This window comes from Dromiciops gliroides, chromosome 4 (assembly GCF_019393635.1).
Source record: "Dromiciops gliroides isolate mDroGli1 chromosome 4, mDroGli1.pri, whole genome shotgun sequence".
NCBI classification, from domain to species: domain Eukaryota; kingdom Metazoa; phylum Chordata; class Mammalia; order Microbiotheria; family Microbiotheriidae; genus Dromiciops; species Dromiciops gliroides.
In genome coordinates, this window is record NC_057864.1 from 234,585,574 (window position 1) to 234,601,610 (window position 16,037).

The 16,037-nt window shown below is 41.6% G+C and overlaps 1 protein-coding gene, 1 long non-coding RNA gene and 1 pseudogene across 7 annotated transcripts in view; 1 reads left to right on the top strand and 2 right to left on the bottom strand.

The window, feature by feature from the left end:
* The window catches only part of LOC122753647, a 28,768-nt gene extending 15,244 nt beyond the window's left edge, over positions 1–13,524 (bottom strand). Inside the window, exons 1-2 of the long non-coding RNA XR_006356297.1 lie at positions 13,443–13,524; positions 11,478–11,658 (exon numbers count right to left, since the gene is read on the bottom strand). This is a non-coding gene — a long non-coding RNA (uncharacterized LOC122753647). The remainder of the gene's footprint in view (positions 1–11,477; positions 11,659–13,442) is intronic.
* LOC122753645 lies at positions 1,966–2,216 on the bottom strand (annotated as a pseudogene).
* The window catches only part of CHD3 (chromodomain helicase DNA binding protein 3), a 29,868-nt gene continuing 26,784 nt past the window's right edge, over positions 12,954–16,037 (top strand). For all 6 annotated transcript variants that reach the window (XM_044001186.1, XM_044001190.1, XM_044001188.1 and 3 more), the window contains exon 1: positions 12,954–13,250. In XM_044001186.1, coding sequence (XP_043857121.1) covers positions 12,986–13,250 — 265 coding nt within the window. In that variant the 5' untranslated portion in view covers positions 12,954–12,985. The remainder of the gene's footprint in view (positions 13,251–16,037) is intronic.

The window sequence follows — 16,037 nt, forward strand, 5'->3', positions numbered from 1 at the left end:
CTTGATAAAGTCAGTAGTATTTATCTAAAACTAGGAGCTAGCATTATCTGTAATGGAAAAATGATAGAAGCCTTTCAAATAAAGTCATAGGTAAAGCAGATATTCACTGTCATCACTATTTGAAACAGTTATAGGAATGCTAGTTGTAGCAGTAAGAAAAAGAAAGTTAGGGAATGATCACAGGCAATGAAGAAAAAATATATTTTTTTGCAGATAATGTGATAGGAATTCTAGATATACAACTTTCAAAATTAATATAGGGGCAGTTAGGTGGTACAGTGGATAGAGCACCGGCCCTGGAGTCAGGAGCACCTGAGTTCAAATCCAGTCTCAGACACTTAACACTAGCTTTATGACCCTGGGCAAATCACTTAACCCCAAATGCCTCACTTAAAAAAAATTAATATAAACAATAAATTCAGTAAGGTAGCAGAATTATTTTATAATAAATCCCAAAAAGTCATCTGAATTTCTGTATATTACCAACAAATCCCAGCAAAAGGAAAAATTTTAAATTCATTCAAAATTACTACAAAATGTATAAAATATTTGGGAGTCCACCAATCAAACCAAACATAGGATTTATGTGAAGACAACTATGAGATACTCCTTATAAAAATAAAGAGAAATAATTGGAGAGGAATTTGTTGCTGATATAATAAAAATGGCAATACTACCTGAATTAATTTACAGCTTCAGTGCTTATCAATTAAATTATCAAAAGATTACTTTGAGGTAGCTAGTGAAGTGGATAAAATGCCAGCCCTAGAGTTACAAGGACCTGAATTCAAATGTGACCTAAAATAAGATACCGTGTGACCTTGGGCAAGTCATTTAACCCCAACACTTCCAGGGGAAAAAATTACTTTAAAAAAATTAGTCAGAGGGATGTCTGTGTCACATTACCAGCAGATGGATGACTAGACATTTTTTCTGCTCTTATGACCTCTCAAACCTCTTTAAATTAAGAATTATGTGTAAGAGGTAAGTAATTACAATGGTATCCACAGGCCAGGAGATAATTTGAATTAACAGCAGAAAAGACTAATCCCTAACAAATTCAACAGCACTCTCATCCCCACCAACCCTCAATTCTCTGGCATGGCTACGAAAAAGGAACTTGTGCTCTGGGTTCTACTCAGCAATTCCCTTACTCCTGCTGCAATCTTACCCAACCCCTGCCCTTATCCCATCATTCTGTGGCAACAAGTAACAGAATCAACCCTTGTTCCCTTCTCCCCACCTCAGAGGTGAAGAGCTAAAGATCTCGGGGTCTGTAAAAGTAAAGTCTTCAGAGTCTACCATCCTTTCCCCTCCCCTACACCATCAGTCCTCTATTTCTCTCTGAAAGGATCTATAAGTAGTTTGGTTCTGCTCCTCTGTACCCTTTTGAGGGAGCCTATAACTGTTTTGATTCTGCCTCTCTGCACCTGAGAGGGTATATAACTGTTTCGATTCTGCCTCTCTGTACCCCTCTGAAAAGATCTATCATTATTCTGATTCCATTCCCTTTGCATAATTCTACATATTACCACATTATGTGTCCCTGTCTATTGCAGTAATAGCAAAATCTAGGGAGTTGATAGTGATTCTCAACTGCCTGACCTCGCTGCCTCATGGTTTCCTGTACTGGAGCTAAAATGTTCTGCCTGTTCTTTTCTTCCCTCTCATTTCCTTCATAAATACATATTGCTATTTTAAAAATTCTGTCCGTACTTGGGGCATTCCAACCTGGACACTACCTTTCAAAATATTTCCATATTTCTGGCAATGATTGATGCACAAAATGATTAGATATAAAGTGGGCATCTCTAGAATCTAATGGGTCAACAATCTAGAATATTGTTTGGTACTCTTACACAATTTATTGTAGAATCTATTAGGTCTTTCATTATGTTCCTGAACTGTACAAATTTTTTTTTTTGCTGTTTCTGATTTGAGACATATTCCACAAGATTTCTTCAATTAGAAATTCTTTGAAACAATACCATCATTTTTTTGCCAGCCAGAGAAGAGTCCTCAGATTCTCCTGTTCTACGAATTGCTCCACAAACTACATCAATTTTAAATTGGCCATTGAATCTGCCTGTGACCTTGTCAACCTCGGTCACGTTCATCTGAATGGATGAGTGGTCCTTGGCCCTGATGATCCTGTTGCTTGCAGAGCATTTCCTTGGCATGTACAGGTCCACCAACTCGCCAGTGTCATTCTGCATGTCGGCAGCTGAGGGAACCCAGTGCAAACTCAAAAGTGGTGGAAGAGATAAAGTGTATCTATAAATTTTTGCCAGTCATCAGTCTTGCTAGCACAGGATTCCATTGCCTTCAACAATGTTTTCCTTGCTTCCTGCAACTCATCAAAATACTCAGGGATATTGGGGTACCAGTCTTCTAAAGGCCATCGAATAGTAACTTTTTCTGATGTTTCTAAGGAGTTTGCTGCAGCTAATATTATCAGCTCTTTCCCCTGGGGATGATATCATTTCCATGAGATCAGTAACATCACCCCAAGTGGGCTGATATCCTCTGAAAATTGCTCTAAACTGGCTGTTAACTGTTGTGGGATCCTCATCAAATTTAGGAATATCTCATTTCCATGAACTCAAATCTTTGGGGCCAAAAGGTGTATATTGTCTGAGCTTTACTAGAGTACTAGAGTACCCTTTCGGTCATGGGTAAAGATCTCTTGAAGGGGAAGAATTTGGGGTTTTTCTGTCTCCTCTAAAGGTGAATTTTCTGTAGAGGAAATAGAAGTTGGTCGATTTGGCATTCCAGCCAGAGAAACAGGCTGAGTTTTTTTGTTTGTTTGTTTGTTTGTCTGCAGGGCAATGAGGGTTAAGTGACTTGCCCAGGGTCACACAGCTAGTAGGTCCTCCTGAATCCAGGGCCTGTGCTTTATCCACTGCACCACCTAGCTGCCCCAACAGGCTCAGTTTCAAACTCGGGCGTGGATCTCCCTTCTCTTATATCCCCTTGTATCAGTTTTCTGCTTGCTTTACTCTAGATTTTCCAATAAAGTAAATGTTTAGGGGGCCAGTGGCATAGGATTCCTTGTAAATGCCTCAATCTTTGGGAATTAAATGACCCACGTTCAGGTCATTTTTCCTCTAATAAGCTATGCAATATAAAACACAGTCTGATAAGATTTCCCTTGGTCATGTTTGATTTCACTGTAAGTTTTCCCTTATCCCAATCCATGAGTAGCTTTCCTAATGGAGAGTCTAATCCTCTCCTTGATATTCAAAACTTTCCTTACCACAAAACAAAAAAAGGTAAAAATAAAAATAGGAATAGGAAGTTTAAACATGATCTTAACCTCAGCTTGTCTGATTAACCAGACTAAAGTACTTAAGAGGTCGAGGAGATCCATTTAAAAATTTAAAGGGACAGGCACAGGGAAATAAGAGAAAATTTCTTACCCAATGTGAAGATTGGAAGATTGAGGGGTTCAGCTCTCCTACCTGGCTTGCCAAAACTGTGAAAGGTAAAACTAAATGTGTATGATCACCCTACCTGTCCCCTGTGGGGAAAGCTAACTAGGACAACAGTTTAACAGTTTAGGTATTAAACATTTATTAAAATATATTAGAGGTTAACAAAAAGAGAACAAGAATAGGAAAACCCTAACTACCTCAACCACTCCTGGTTCCACTGACAACGCCATGAGGTTCCAACTACCAACTCCCAAAACCAACTGACAAAACCCACTACCTTACACACTGCTTAAAGCTGATTGGTTGAGAGTGGTCACATGCTCACACAGCAGGGGACCCCTGTAATATTAATAATATTCTCACATGGAGGTATAGGAAAGTAGGAGCAATCTCTACTTAGGGTAGCAGTATGCACATTCCAGCAGTGTTTGGCCAGAGAACAAAAGAAACTGGGGCAGGGCACTAGTATTTATGTCTGTGAGGCTCCACCAGGCCTAAAGGAAAGGAGATTAGCATAAAGATGACACCAGTTGTACCTCCTCAGAGGTGACTTGAGGCAGATACTTAGGTTGGTGAAAAGTGAAGTCCCTGGGAGGAGGCTAAAAAAGCCAAGAACTGTCCTTTCTGTATAGGCTATCAAAGCGGAAAGAGAAAGTGAGAGTTAGGGGAATATGATGGGGGGCAAAAAGGAAAGTACCAAAAGTCTCAGGAAGAAGAAAACCCAATTTAAAATCTTTAGTACAAGGAGATAAATCAACAAAGGGAAAACAGCTCCTGTAATCTCTCAGGAAGAAAAATTGCTGTGGAAAAATGGGCATAATCTGTAGGGATTTGGTGCTTAGAGAAACTACTTCCTCTGTAAAGGGGTTGTACATCCACAGATAGCAACCTAACTAAGGAGAAGGGGAACTGGAGCTTCTGGGGGTGACTATCATCCAGAAGAGTGGAAAGGCATGGACCCAGAAAAATTTCATGGCCAATGGGAAAAAATGATCATGGGGAGGGCAGGAGGTAGTAATGAACCACATAATTGAGCACAGAGGAAAATTTCTACCATGGAGTAATACTTCTCTCTAAATTCTGAAGAGTTAATATTTCTAAGAGTGAAGCACAACAGGAAAAAATGGGGAGGGATTAAGGTATATAAGGCTATATAACATAAAAGTTATCTAGGAGAAGGAACCCAACATAGGCACCTTAAAAGCTTTCATTTCATTTGGAACATAGATGAAGGAAAGAAAAAATAAGCATAAAGATCATGAATCAAAGAATGTAAATTTAGAATAAACTGAGAAGAAAATTAATGAAGTAAACAAGGGAAAGAAATACTTTTAAGGAAAAGGTACAGGGGCAGCTAGGTGGCGCAGTGGATAGAGCATCAGCCCTGGAGTCAGGAGTACCTGAGTTCAAATCCGGCCTCAGACACTTAACACTTACTAGCTGTGTGATCCTGGACAAGTCACTTAACCCCAATTGCCTCACTTAAAAAAAAAAAAAGGTACAGAAAAATTTTTAAAGTAACAAAATAAATTGAAGGAATAGGAATTGGGATTTAACTTAACAAAAATTAGAAAGCTAAATAAAAAGAAAAAATAATTAACAAATTAAATAAAACTCCCAAACTAGAGAAATGGGTTTCAAATGGGAGTAGGGATACTTAAGGGTGAGGGGAAGAGAGCCCGTGGGAAAAGGATTGCTTTAAAATGTATTCAGCAAAAACAACCAAAGAGAACAGAGAAAGTACTGTCTTTTCAGCAGAAGATAAAAAACAGAAAAATCATAATTTGGGGGGAGAGACAAATAGAGGAAAATATAAATCCAACATTCATAACCTTAAAATGCAAACTGCTATAAAGAATCTAATAAATGAAAAGGGACAGATTAGATATGAAAATAAAACTCTACAATCTGTGGCTTACAAGAAACACACCAAAAAAGCAAAAATATACACAAAAAATGAGGGGCCAGAACAAAATTTTATAAGTATCTGGTGACTTTTTTTTTAAAAGCAAAAATTACAATCATGCTATCAGGCAAAGCAAAAATAAAAATTCACAACATAAGAAGAGATAAGCTTTTATCTGTGAAGTAAGCAAAGCCAAGACAACATTGTACAAGACTACAATGTAAATGGAAAGAACCACAAAATAATAAAAAGTAAATGTTGTAAAATTACAAACAATAAGTATTGCTCCAAAGAAAGATATGAGAAAACATGTACTAACACATTCCTTTGCAGAGATGGAAAGTCTATGGGTGTGATACATTACACATATTTTCAGACATTTTCAATGTATAGATTGCTTTTGCTTTTTGTCTCTTTTTCCTTTTCCTTTTCTTTTAAAAAATCATTATTTTTTTATACAGGGGTGCTCTCTGAGAGATGAGTGGGGAAGGAACACTGGGGAAAAATCTAATGAAAACCAAAAAAAATCCATAAAAAATATTTTTAAAAACTGAAAAAAGAACTACTAGACAAAATAATAACATTCATCTGGAGAAAAAAAAATCTCATTGAAAATAATGAAAAGGAGTGGGAAAGGAAAGGTGTCTAGCAGTATCAAATCTCAAACTATTACAAAGCTTTAAAAAAAAAAGTTTGGTTTAAAAACTAGAAGTTGATCAATGGAACAGATTAAGACAAGCTACATAAGCAGCATTTGAATATACCCAAGGCCAGCAACTATTAAAGTTAGACTATTTGATAAAAACTGATTGGAAAAGCCGTCTGGAAGAAGTTTAGACTACTATCCCCTACTATATACCACTAGCTTGGAAGGAGATACCTAGGAACAACAATCCTTCCCCAATGTCAAAGAAAATGAATGGGCAATTCTCAAACATAAGGCAAGCTATCAACCAACTGAAAAAAAAAAAAAGCTCCAGATCATTGACAACGAAAAAAATTGCAATTCTGAGGAAATGGAATACTAATGCATTGTTGGTGAAAGTTTGAAGTAATCCAACCAAAAGCAAATGCAACTATGTCTCAGAAGTCATTGATCTGCTCCTGCCCTTTGACTCTGTGATACCATTTTTATGCCTATAATATCCTAAAGAGATCAAAAAAAGAGAAAAGGGGCCCATATGTACAAAACATTTATAGAAACTTTTTGTCATAGCAAAGAACTGGAAATGAAGGGAGTGTACATCAGATGGGGAATGACTGAACAAAGTTTGGTGTATTAACCTAATGGAATATTATTTTATCCTTAGTAGTATTTTATTTTTTTCCAATTACATGTAAAGATAGTTTTCAACATTCATTTTTGTAAGATTTTGAGTTCCAAATTTTTCTCCCTCCCTCCTCACTCCCAAAGACAGCAAGGAATCTAATATAGATTATATATGTGCAATCATGCCATACATATTTCCATATTAGTTATGTTGTGAAAGAAGAATCAGAACAAAAGGGGAAAACCACACACAAAAAAACCAAAAACCAAACCCAACAACAAATAAAGTGAAAAGAGTATGCTTCAATCTGCATTCAGACTCCATAGTTCTTTTTCTGGATGTGGAGAGCATTTTCTCTCATGAGTCTTTTGGAATTGTCCTGGATCACTGCATTACTGAGAAGAGCCTGATCGTCGAACAATGTTTCTGTTACTATGTACAATGTTCTCCTGGTTCTGTTCATGTCATTCAGCATCAGTTCATACAAGTCTTTCCAGGTTTTTCTGAAATCAGCCTGCTCATTATTTCTTGTTTTTTGTTTTGTTTTTGTGGAGCAATGAGGGTTAAGTGACTTGTCCAAGGTCACACAACTAGTAAGTGTCAAGTGTCTGAGGCTGGATTTGAACGCAGGTTCTCCTGAATCCAAGGCCAGTGCTTTATCCACTACACCACCTAGCTGCCCCCTGCTCATTATTTCTTATAGCACAATAGTCTAATGGAAAATTACTGTCATGAGAAATGATGAAAGAGAACAATTTGAGATAAATCTGGTAAAATCAGCATGAACTGATATGAAGTGAAATAAGCAGAACCAGGAAAACTATTTATACAATAATGTTGTAAAGAAAAACACCTCTAAGTCACTTAAGAACTCTGAATAGTTCATTTAACAACTACAATTCGAGAGGAAGTATGGTACTTACTTCCCAAAGAAAGGTGATGGCTTCAAGGTACAGAAAGAGACCTTCAATTTTGAACACAGCTGATGTGATAAAATACAATTTGTTTTGCTTGTTATGTACATTTGTTGCAAGGACTCCCCTCCTGCCCCGCCCCCAACCCCCAATTGGGAGATAGGTATAAGGGAGAGGGAGCTATTGATAGGATTACAGTATTACAGCAAAGAAAGTACCTCAAGGACTTTTCTACATGCACAGAAGAAAAGCCAGAAAGAAATGCTGACAAAAAGTTTGAAAGGTTCTTAAAAGGAAAATCACTTTAAAAAAAAACTGCAAGGGGCGGCTAGGTGGCGAATAGGGATAAAGCACTGGCCCTGGACTCAGGAGTACCTAAGTTCAAATCCGACCTCAGACACTTGACACTTACTAGCTGTATGACCCTGGGCAAGTCACTTAACCCCCATTGCCCCCCCCAAAAAACAAACAAAAAACAACAACAAAACTGCAGCCAAAACATAGGTACAATAGTATAATAATAATTAAGACATGGGTACAATAGTACATAATAATTGCAATCTTATATCTTTTTCTTTTCTCCTTTGCATATAGAAATGCTCATTTTATTTATCATGTGTTAAGTTCAGAATAACTGTATAATTGTTATATAGATATGAATATACACACATATATGTAGATGTATAGATACCTACATATAACACCTTTTTTTTTTTTAAACTTCCTTGGGGGGTAGTACATGCCCATTAGTGGAATTGCTAGGTCCAACTGTATGGACAGTTAATAAAACTTTTCTTTCATAATTACAAATTGTTTTCCAGTTGGTTGGATAAATTCAGAGCCCCTTCAGAAGTATATTGGTGTGTCTGATTTCCTAAAGCTTCTCCAGCATTGACTGTTTCCATCTTTTTTCATCTTGACTCACTTGATAGGTGAAACCTCAGTTTAATTTCAACATCTTTGCTATTGTTCATCTTTAGGGCCAGTTTTTGTATTATCACCATCAAGTAGTTTCACTGATTGTCTAGATGATTGCCTGTCTTTTATTTATATTAGCTTTTACCATTAGCATTGTAATCCCATAGAAGATAATTCTCCAATTTCTAATTTCTACTCAGTAATACTTGTGGGCTTCCCTTTTCTCTTCAGTTGAGCTATTTTCCCATTTTTGATAAAGATTAATTTTTGGGGAGGAGCATTGAAAAACATACAGACAAGTGATACTGACAGAGAAATTGGCAGTCAGGTAGAGAGAGATGAGGCACAGATAGACAGATAAGAAGTGGGCCCATGGACAGACAGAAGGGCAGATAATAGAAATACTGTCTCTAGGCACCTACATGGAAAGAGAGAAACAGAAAACTGCAGAAAGATTGATCTGGCAAACAGAAAAGTAGAAACTACAAGAAACAATGGAAAACAGAATGACTGTCAGAGGCAAGCAGACAGACACTGAAAAAGTGACAGACAGATGGACTGACATAAAAGACAAAGTGACAAGCAGCCACACAGAAAGACTATAAGGAAAGAGCAGAAAGGAAATGAGAGCAGGGAAACTAAACTAGACAGGCAGTAAGATGGGCAGAGACAAACAGAGATTGCAGGTAAGCAGAGATCAAAAGATTGAAAGAGACAAGAGGCAGGGAGTCAGGAGAGGCAAACCCAAAGTCAAATGAATAGACAGAATAGAAGAAAGCAGAGAAAAAGATAGAGGCAGGTGAGCAGACAGGTGGGCAGACAAAGTGACAGACAGAGCCAAGGACATCAGAAATTATATACCAAGAGAAAGGCAGACAGACAGATGGAGAAGGCAGATGCAGGGAGGCAGCAGGGAGAGGGCAAGCAGATGGGGGTGGTTGGAGGGATAGACAGAGGGTTGAAACAGAAATAGAGGACATGGATTGGATAAGGGAGATAGTCAAGGGATTGGGAAACTGATAGTAAAGGTAGGAGGGAAAGGGAAGAGAAGACAGCCAGCCAGACAGATGAGGGAGACAGACTGAAGAGAAGCAGATAAATAGGAAAAGTGGATAAAAGGGGGAAGAAGAAGCAGGCAGATGCTGAGAGAACAGACAGACCAAAAGGCAAGGGCTGAAAGGCACAGAGCAAGAGAAACAGATAAGTAAAGAAAAAAGAGAAGAAAATAGTCAAGCAGAGAGAGATGTTTGCTGACTAAAAATCCTAATGGGGAAGGCTAGTTAAAAAAAAGAGAGAGACTGAGAATTACAAGAAATAGGTAGTCAGACAGATTAAGAGATGCAGGCAAGCAGACAGTAGCTAAATGAGGGCAGGGAACAGACAGTAGGATGCTAGCAGGCAGGTGGGGAGACAGAATGAGAGAGAGAGGCTGACAGACAATAGACGCAGACAGACACAGATTGACAATAAGAGTTTATCAGGCAGAAAGAGAGACACAGAAGCAAGTAGATAGGCAAGGAGAGGAGAACCATCAGAGGCAAGGCAGAAGATAAACCAAGGGATGCAGGCCAAGAGGCAGACAAGACAGCCACAGGGAAGAAGGCAGGCTATATCCAGAGGAAGAGAGGGAAGCAGGCAGACGTGATATTAGAAGCAAGTAGGAAAGTAGGCAGGCAAATAGAAGGAAACAGGCAAAAATCAAAAAGACCAGGAAGTAGGCTTATTGGTGGAAGAGAAGAAACAAGATGCATATATTCATATAAGTGTTCCCACAGAAACACCCTTAAGACACATACTCTCAAGCACCTAATTCCTAGAAATCTTGACATTTAACCCCAGACACACAGCAACAAGTAAACATATATGAAAAGACTTAAAACTAGATGCACACATGCAAAGGCTATGGAGACAGTATATAGCATACATATATGATCTGCACACACTATGACCCATATGCACATACACACTGATATATACAACCAGAGCAAAATGATAAACAGATAGTGGGTCCAAGAATCACTTAAAAAGACAGTTGAAGAGCTACTGAGATGAGAAGCAGCATGAGAGACAACCCATGAATGAAATAGAAACAAAGGGATAGAAGCCCACACAGAGAGACCAAAAAAAAAAAAGAGAGAGAGACAGAAACTCACCAGAGATAAAGTGAGAAATATATTTTTTACACAGTTATACAAAAATAAACAGACGCAGAAACAGAAAGCTTGAGAGATAAAGAGAAGAGGAAGAAAATAAAACCAAGAGGCCAGGATGGATAGTTGTACTGAGGCTAGCAGAGAGGGAGACAAAAGACACTGAAACCCAGATTAAGAAAAAAAGAGAAACCAAGGCCCATGAAGCATAAAGTCCTAATGGGACAAATTCTTGGCCTTTAAGCAAAATTATTTTGAAGTCCATCCTAGTACCCCTGGGAACATTTTATTTATGTGCATCTAAAGGGAGGCTTCTATCTTGGGTCTACAGAGGTTGCCTAATATGGAAGGTATGTCTATAGTATGAAGTGAGAGATAGTTGATTCTAGGCATGTTTCAGGAAAGGTCAAAGAAAACTGAAAAGGAGGCAAAGTGAGGTCTAAGGGAAGGAAGGGAACCAAGATTGGAAAGGGGTGACTTGGAGAGCTAAACTAATTACTAGTCATATCCCTTCCTCTCTACCTTCATAATGGCAGTCCCTCTACCAGCAAACATTTCAGGGGAGGTACTTCTCTTCTTTATTGCTATCCTTGGAGACAAAGATACTTACAGCCTTCTTCTACCTGAATCCAGGGTGTCCTTCCTACACCAACTGACAAGCTTTCTTGAATTCAACTTAGCTTCCTAGTTTGATTCAGTTAGGTTGGGTAGGTAGCCCCTAAAAGAGAGGTCCCTCCTGACCACTTTTCAATCATCCCCATCAGTTTCTCCTTCCCATTTTAAGGGGTCATTTAGGTTGAAGAATTGGATAAGAAAATCAGATACAAAGGACTGACTGTATCCTCTTTTTCATTTTTTCTTTACCTTAGCTAATTTCCTCTTACCTACTGTACTTCAATTTCTTCTACTTTGATGAAGCTGGAAATGGGGGGAAGGAGGTGAATGAAAGAAAAAGGAGTCTGTATTGGAAAGGGGCAAATAATTTTTTTTTCTTTTTCAGATCTTGGTGCTCCCCATCCACAGCAAAATCCATTCTCTGTATCAAGATTTCATAATCAAGTTTATCTGGGAGAAAAGGAAAATGAAATGAAAATATAATTTAAAACAACTGTAAATTACTGAAATGACTGTGAAGAATAATCAAACATAAAACTCTGAATGAAAAAATCAGATTGCTCTCTATTCTCCACCCCCAAAGGGTTTCTATCATTAAAAAAGAAAAAAAATCTTCTAAAATACTTAAAGTTGAATGCATTTCAACTTTAACAAGGTGTATGTATATGTATATATGCGTATATGTCCGGAATTATATATAAATATATGTATTTCATCTTTTCCTTGACAATGCCTGAAGGGAGAAAAAAAAACCCTTCACATCAAACCACTCCCTTTCTGAAGTACTTAGGGAAAAAAAAAAAGCTTTTCTTTTGAGGAGGGAGGTGGAGAGAGAAGAGACTAGTATAGAAAAGAAAATTTTAAAATCTAGTTGGACTAGTATCTAACTAGTTAACCTTTAACAATTTATGCTGATGTCAGACTGAGCATGAGTACTGATTAATGCCCCCCCTCAAATATTTTTATAGGTGTGTTGGGGGGGGGAGGTTAGTCAGCAGCCATTTTTGTTTTATGCAGAAATCCTTCATGTTTCTTCCCCCCCTTCAATACACAAGGAAAATATCTATTAATCTGTTTACTAATCAGCTATGAAAAAAGGGAGACTTTTGTGGGTTTATGGGTAGAGAGGGTTTTAGAGATGAGAAGGGGGGAACTGGAAGCATTTCTGTTGGTGGGGGTGTTAGGGGATGGGGGGTGAAAAATGAAATATTAAGCCAGCCATTTTGTTTTAAAAGCAGATTTTTTTTCCCCTCTCTCTTTCTTCTTGGAGGGGGTGGCGGTACTGGAGGGGGGGTTGTTTTAAAAATAATTTCAGGGCGGCCATCTTAGTGCTTCAGCTCTAGGAAATATTTCTCAGCGCCCCCCTCAGAATTTAAATATATTTAAAACAACGGAGAGGGGAGTAAAGGGGGGGGAAGAGTAGAAAAACTTTTATTTATATAATATATATATTTACCCCCCTTTCTCTCTCTTTTGATCTCCCAGGGAAGGGGAGGAGAAAGTCCCCCCCCCCTTTAATTTTTCTAAATAGTAAATTGTTTTTGGGAGGTGGTTTCGCCCCCTCCTTAGACAGAGGGTGGGGGTAGGGGGTGGCCCGGGGGTTTGGGGGGCTGGGGGAGGAGGTGAGTTGGAGGAGGAGGACGACGACGACGAGGAGGAGGAGGAGGAGGAGGAGGAGGAGGTGGTGGTGGTGGTGGTGGTGGTGGTGGTGGTGGTAGTGGTGGGGGAGGCAGGCGGGCGGTGGGTGGGGGGGTGGTGGGGGGGCCAGAGCTACAGGATGGCTTCCCCTCTGAGGGACGAGGAGGAGGAGGAGGAGGAGATGGTAGTGTCTGAGGAGGAAGAAGAGGAGGAGGAAGAAGAGGGCGAAGAGGAGGTGGAGGCGGCGGATGAGGACGACGAAGAGGAAGACGACGAGGGAGTTGTCGGACGCGGGCCGCCGGGGCACGACCGGGGCCGCGGCCGCCACAGTCCCCCCAGCTGCCACCTCTTCCCGCCACCGCCACCGCCCCCGCCGCCCCCGCCGCCCCCGCCCCCACCTCCAGGTAAAGACGCGATCGAAGGACACCCGCCGAACTCCCCCCCCCTTTTACTCCCGATCGCCGCGAGCCCAAAGTTCCGAAACCGTTGGGCGCGAGAGGGGGCTCGGGTGGGGGGTGTCGGGCAGGCGCGCGCGGAGGAGCTGGGGGTGGGGGTGGAGAGAAGAGGGCAGGGGAGGGAGCGCGAAAGGCACCCACCGCGCGGACGGAGAGGAGTCGAGTCCGGGGGCGCGCGGACGACGGAACAGCCAGCCCGCCTGCTTGCATGCCCCCCCACTCCCTCCCTCCCTCCCCGCCCGCCCGCCCGCCCGCCCCGGGCCTGAGGCCGGGAAGCTTTCCGGGCCGGTGGGCCGACCTGCTGGCCGAGCGGGCCTCGCATCCCCTCCCCCAGGCCAGCCCCCTCCCCCCGCTCTGGGGGGAGTCTCCGGCCGCGGCCGCGGCGGAACGCCGGGCGCCAGCTGAGCGGGCGCGCGGACTGAGGAGCCAACTCTTGGTCGCAGCCGTAGGGGGAGGGGAGGCTTGGTGGGGTGTGTGTGGTTCCCCCCCTTTCTTCCTCCCTTCCTTTCTCTTCTTCGGGGTATTAGGAGCGGTCGAACCCGAGACGACCCCCCCCCTACTCCCGCCGCGCTTTCGGGCCCTGCTTGAGCGCCAGACGTCTCCCCCCCCCTCGACTGGCGGGGGAGGGGGAGGCGGCGGCGGAGAGTGGCGATGGTGGCTGTGGTTCTGAGAGTTCAAGCCCGTTTGGGGGTCTGACTAAATGTAAAATTAGACGGTGGCTGTGTATGCATTTGCGGGGGGCGGCATGAGGCTAGTCCTTCTCGGGTCTCGGAACGGGGGAGGAGTCCCTCCTGGCCACCTGGGGACGGACACGCTGCTCGCCCGGGCGCTTCTGGCCGTGAGGGAACCGGGCTTGTTTTTCTGGTGGCCGTGGGACTTTTGTACACACACCACTGCCCGGCGAATAAAGCCCCCCCTTACCCTCTGCCCAAGATCTTGGAAGTGGGGGTGGGCAGGGTGCGTAAAGGGAAAACCAGATACACCCACCGACAACTCCACCTCTTTCTATTCCTTCCCTTCCCCCCCCCATATGTAATGCTAGGCCCTTCTGTAGTGAAAGGGTGTCTATTCCCACCCCGGGAATCCCCCTTCCACTTTGAGCCATTGACCCTCTTTTGTCCTTGAGTGACCCCACTACTGTGGTCCTGGGGCTTCAGTGGTTGTGACTTTCCTGATTGCCTCCACCACAGTCACCTCTTTGAGGGGGTGACTCTGAGGGATGTGGAACACCTCACCTCCTGTGGTGTTTGTTATAAGAGGTCCATCACTCCCCCCCCCAGCTTTCTCACACGAGCAGCTTTAATAAGTAACCACTGCTTGGAGATAACAGTTGCCTCATCAGGGACTCAGTGGCCACCCCACCTCCGACAAACTTGTGTGGCTAGTTCTAGAAATGCAAAAAATAATGTGAACTTTACATGTATTCATACCTTATATTAGAAAATGACAGACAGGACGCTTTCATCCCCATCCCCTGGAGCGGACTTAATAGCCTTACAGATTTAAAGTTGGGAAGGGAATTTAGAGGTCATGGAGTCTAACCCCTTCTTTTTAAAGATGAGGAAAGTGAGTCAAAGATAGGTTAAATGACTTGCCCAAAGTCACACAGGTAGTAAAGGGTTCTAGAGAGCTGGAATTCTAACTCCAAATCAAGTCCTCTTCACTACACTATACTGCTTTACTTGTTTTTTTTTCCCCCAGCTCCTATTGATGCCCAATGTTCTTAAGACTGAAATATAGATAGGTGCCATGTATAGCAGATATGCCTGCATATACTTCAGTTGAACAACAAAAGAAGTAAGGGTGGGAGGGGAAGGGGGGGGATAGGGAGAGGGTCCAAAAGGGAGAGAGGAAGGGAGTGTCTAATTGAAAATGAAATAATTCATTATTTTCCCCTAAAGTCTGTGAAATAGGAAACGAGTAGAAAAATTACCTTGAAGGGAACACATGTTTTTTTTAGTGGAAATGGGAGAATTTGGGAGACAGGTGTCAATTCGATTAAACATTTATTAAGCACTTACAATAAACCTAGAAAGTGACCAAGAGAAAAAGAGAGGAGGGAAAATGGGATTAGGGGATGGATTCTTGTCTGCTGAGTTCTCAGGTTAGGTAATCCTCTTTGGTCATTTTCAAAACCAGGCTAATAAAAGAGGGGAGAGCTGGGAAAGAAAGCAAGAAAAACAACAGAGGTTGGGGTTGTCTTTGTTTGGTCCCCATTGCTCCCCGATTTTGAAGCCTATTTCCCTAATAAATAAGCAGACATTTGAAGATAACAAATTGTTTCATTTTGGGTTTGAAATTAAAAACAATCCTAATTCCCCTTCTCAGGGCAATTTTGCCCCTACCTAAACCCTCCCTCCAAGTTTGAGTGAGTAAACATTCTTGTTAGGTAATTTTCTGAAGCAAAAAAAAACTTTGGGGGAAATATATTTTAGCTTCCCTTCCTTTCTTTGTCTCCCCAGGTATGAGGAAGGCAAACACTGACCCTAAGAAGTTTGCCCCATGTATTTAAGGCTCCCTTTCTGGCCCAAACTCCTAAGTGGAATATGAATTTGTATATTCTGCAGCTCTCTATTGTTTTTCCCCCTGACTGCTTTTCCCTCATCCCCATTTTGTTTCACATTCTTAACTGGGCCCAACTTTACCTCTTTCTCCTCCCACCAACCTCTGTACATTGTTCAGTATTTCAAATCCAAAGACTCCTGCGGGGGGGAGGGGAAAAAAGGGAGCCAAAAC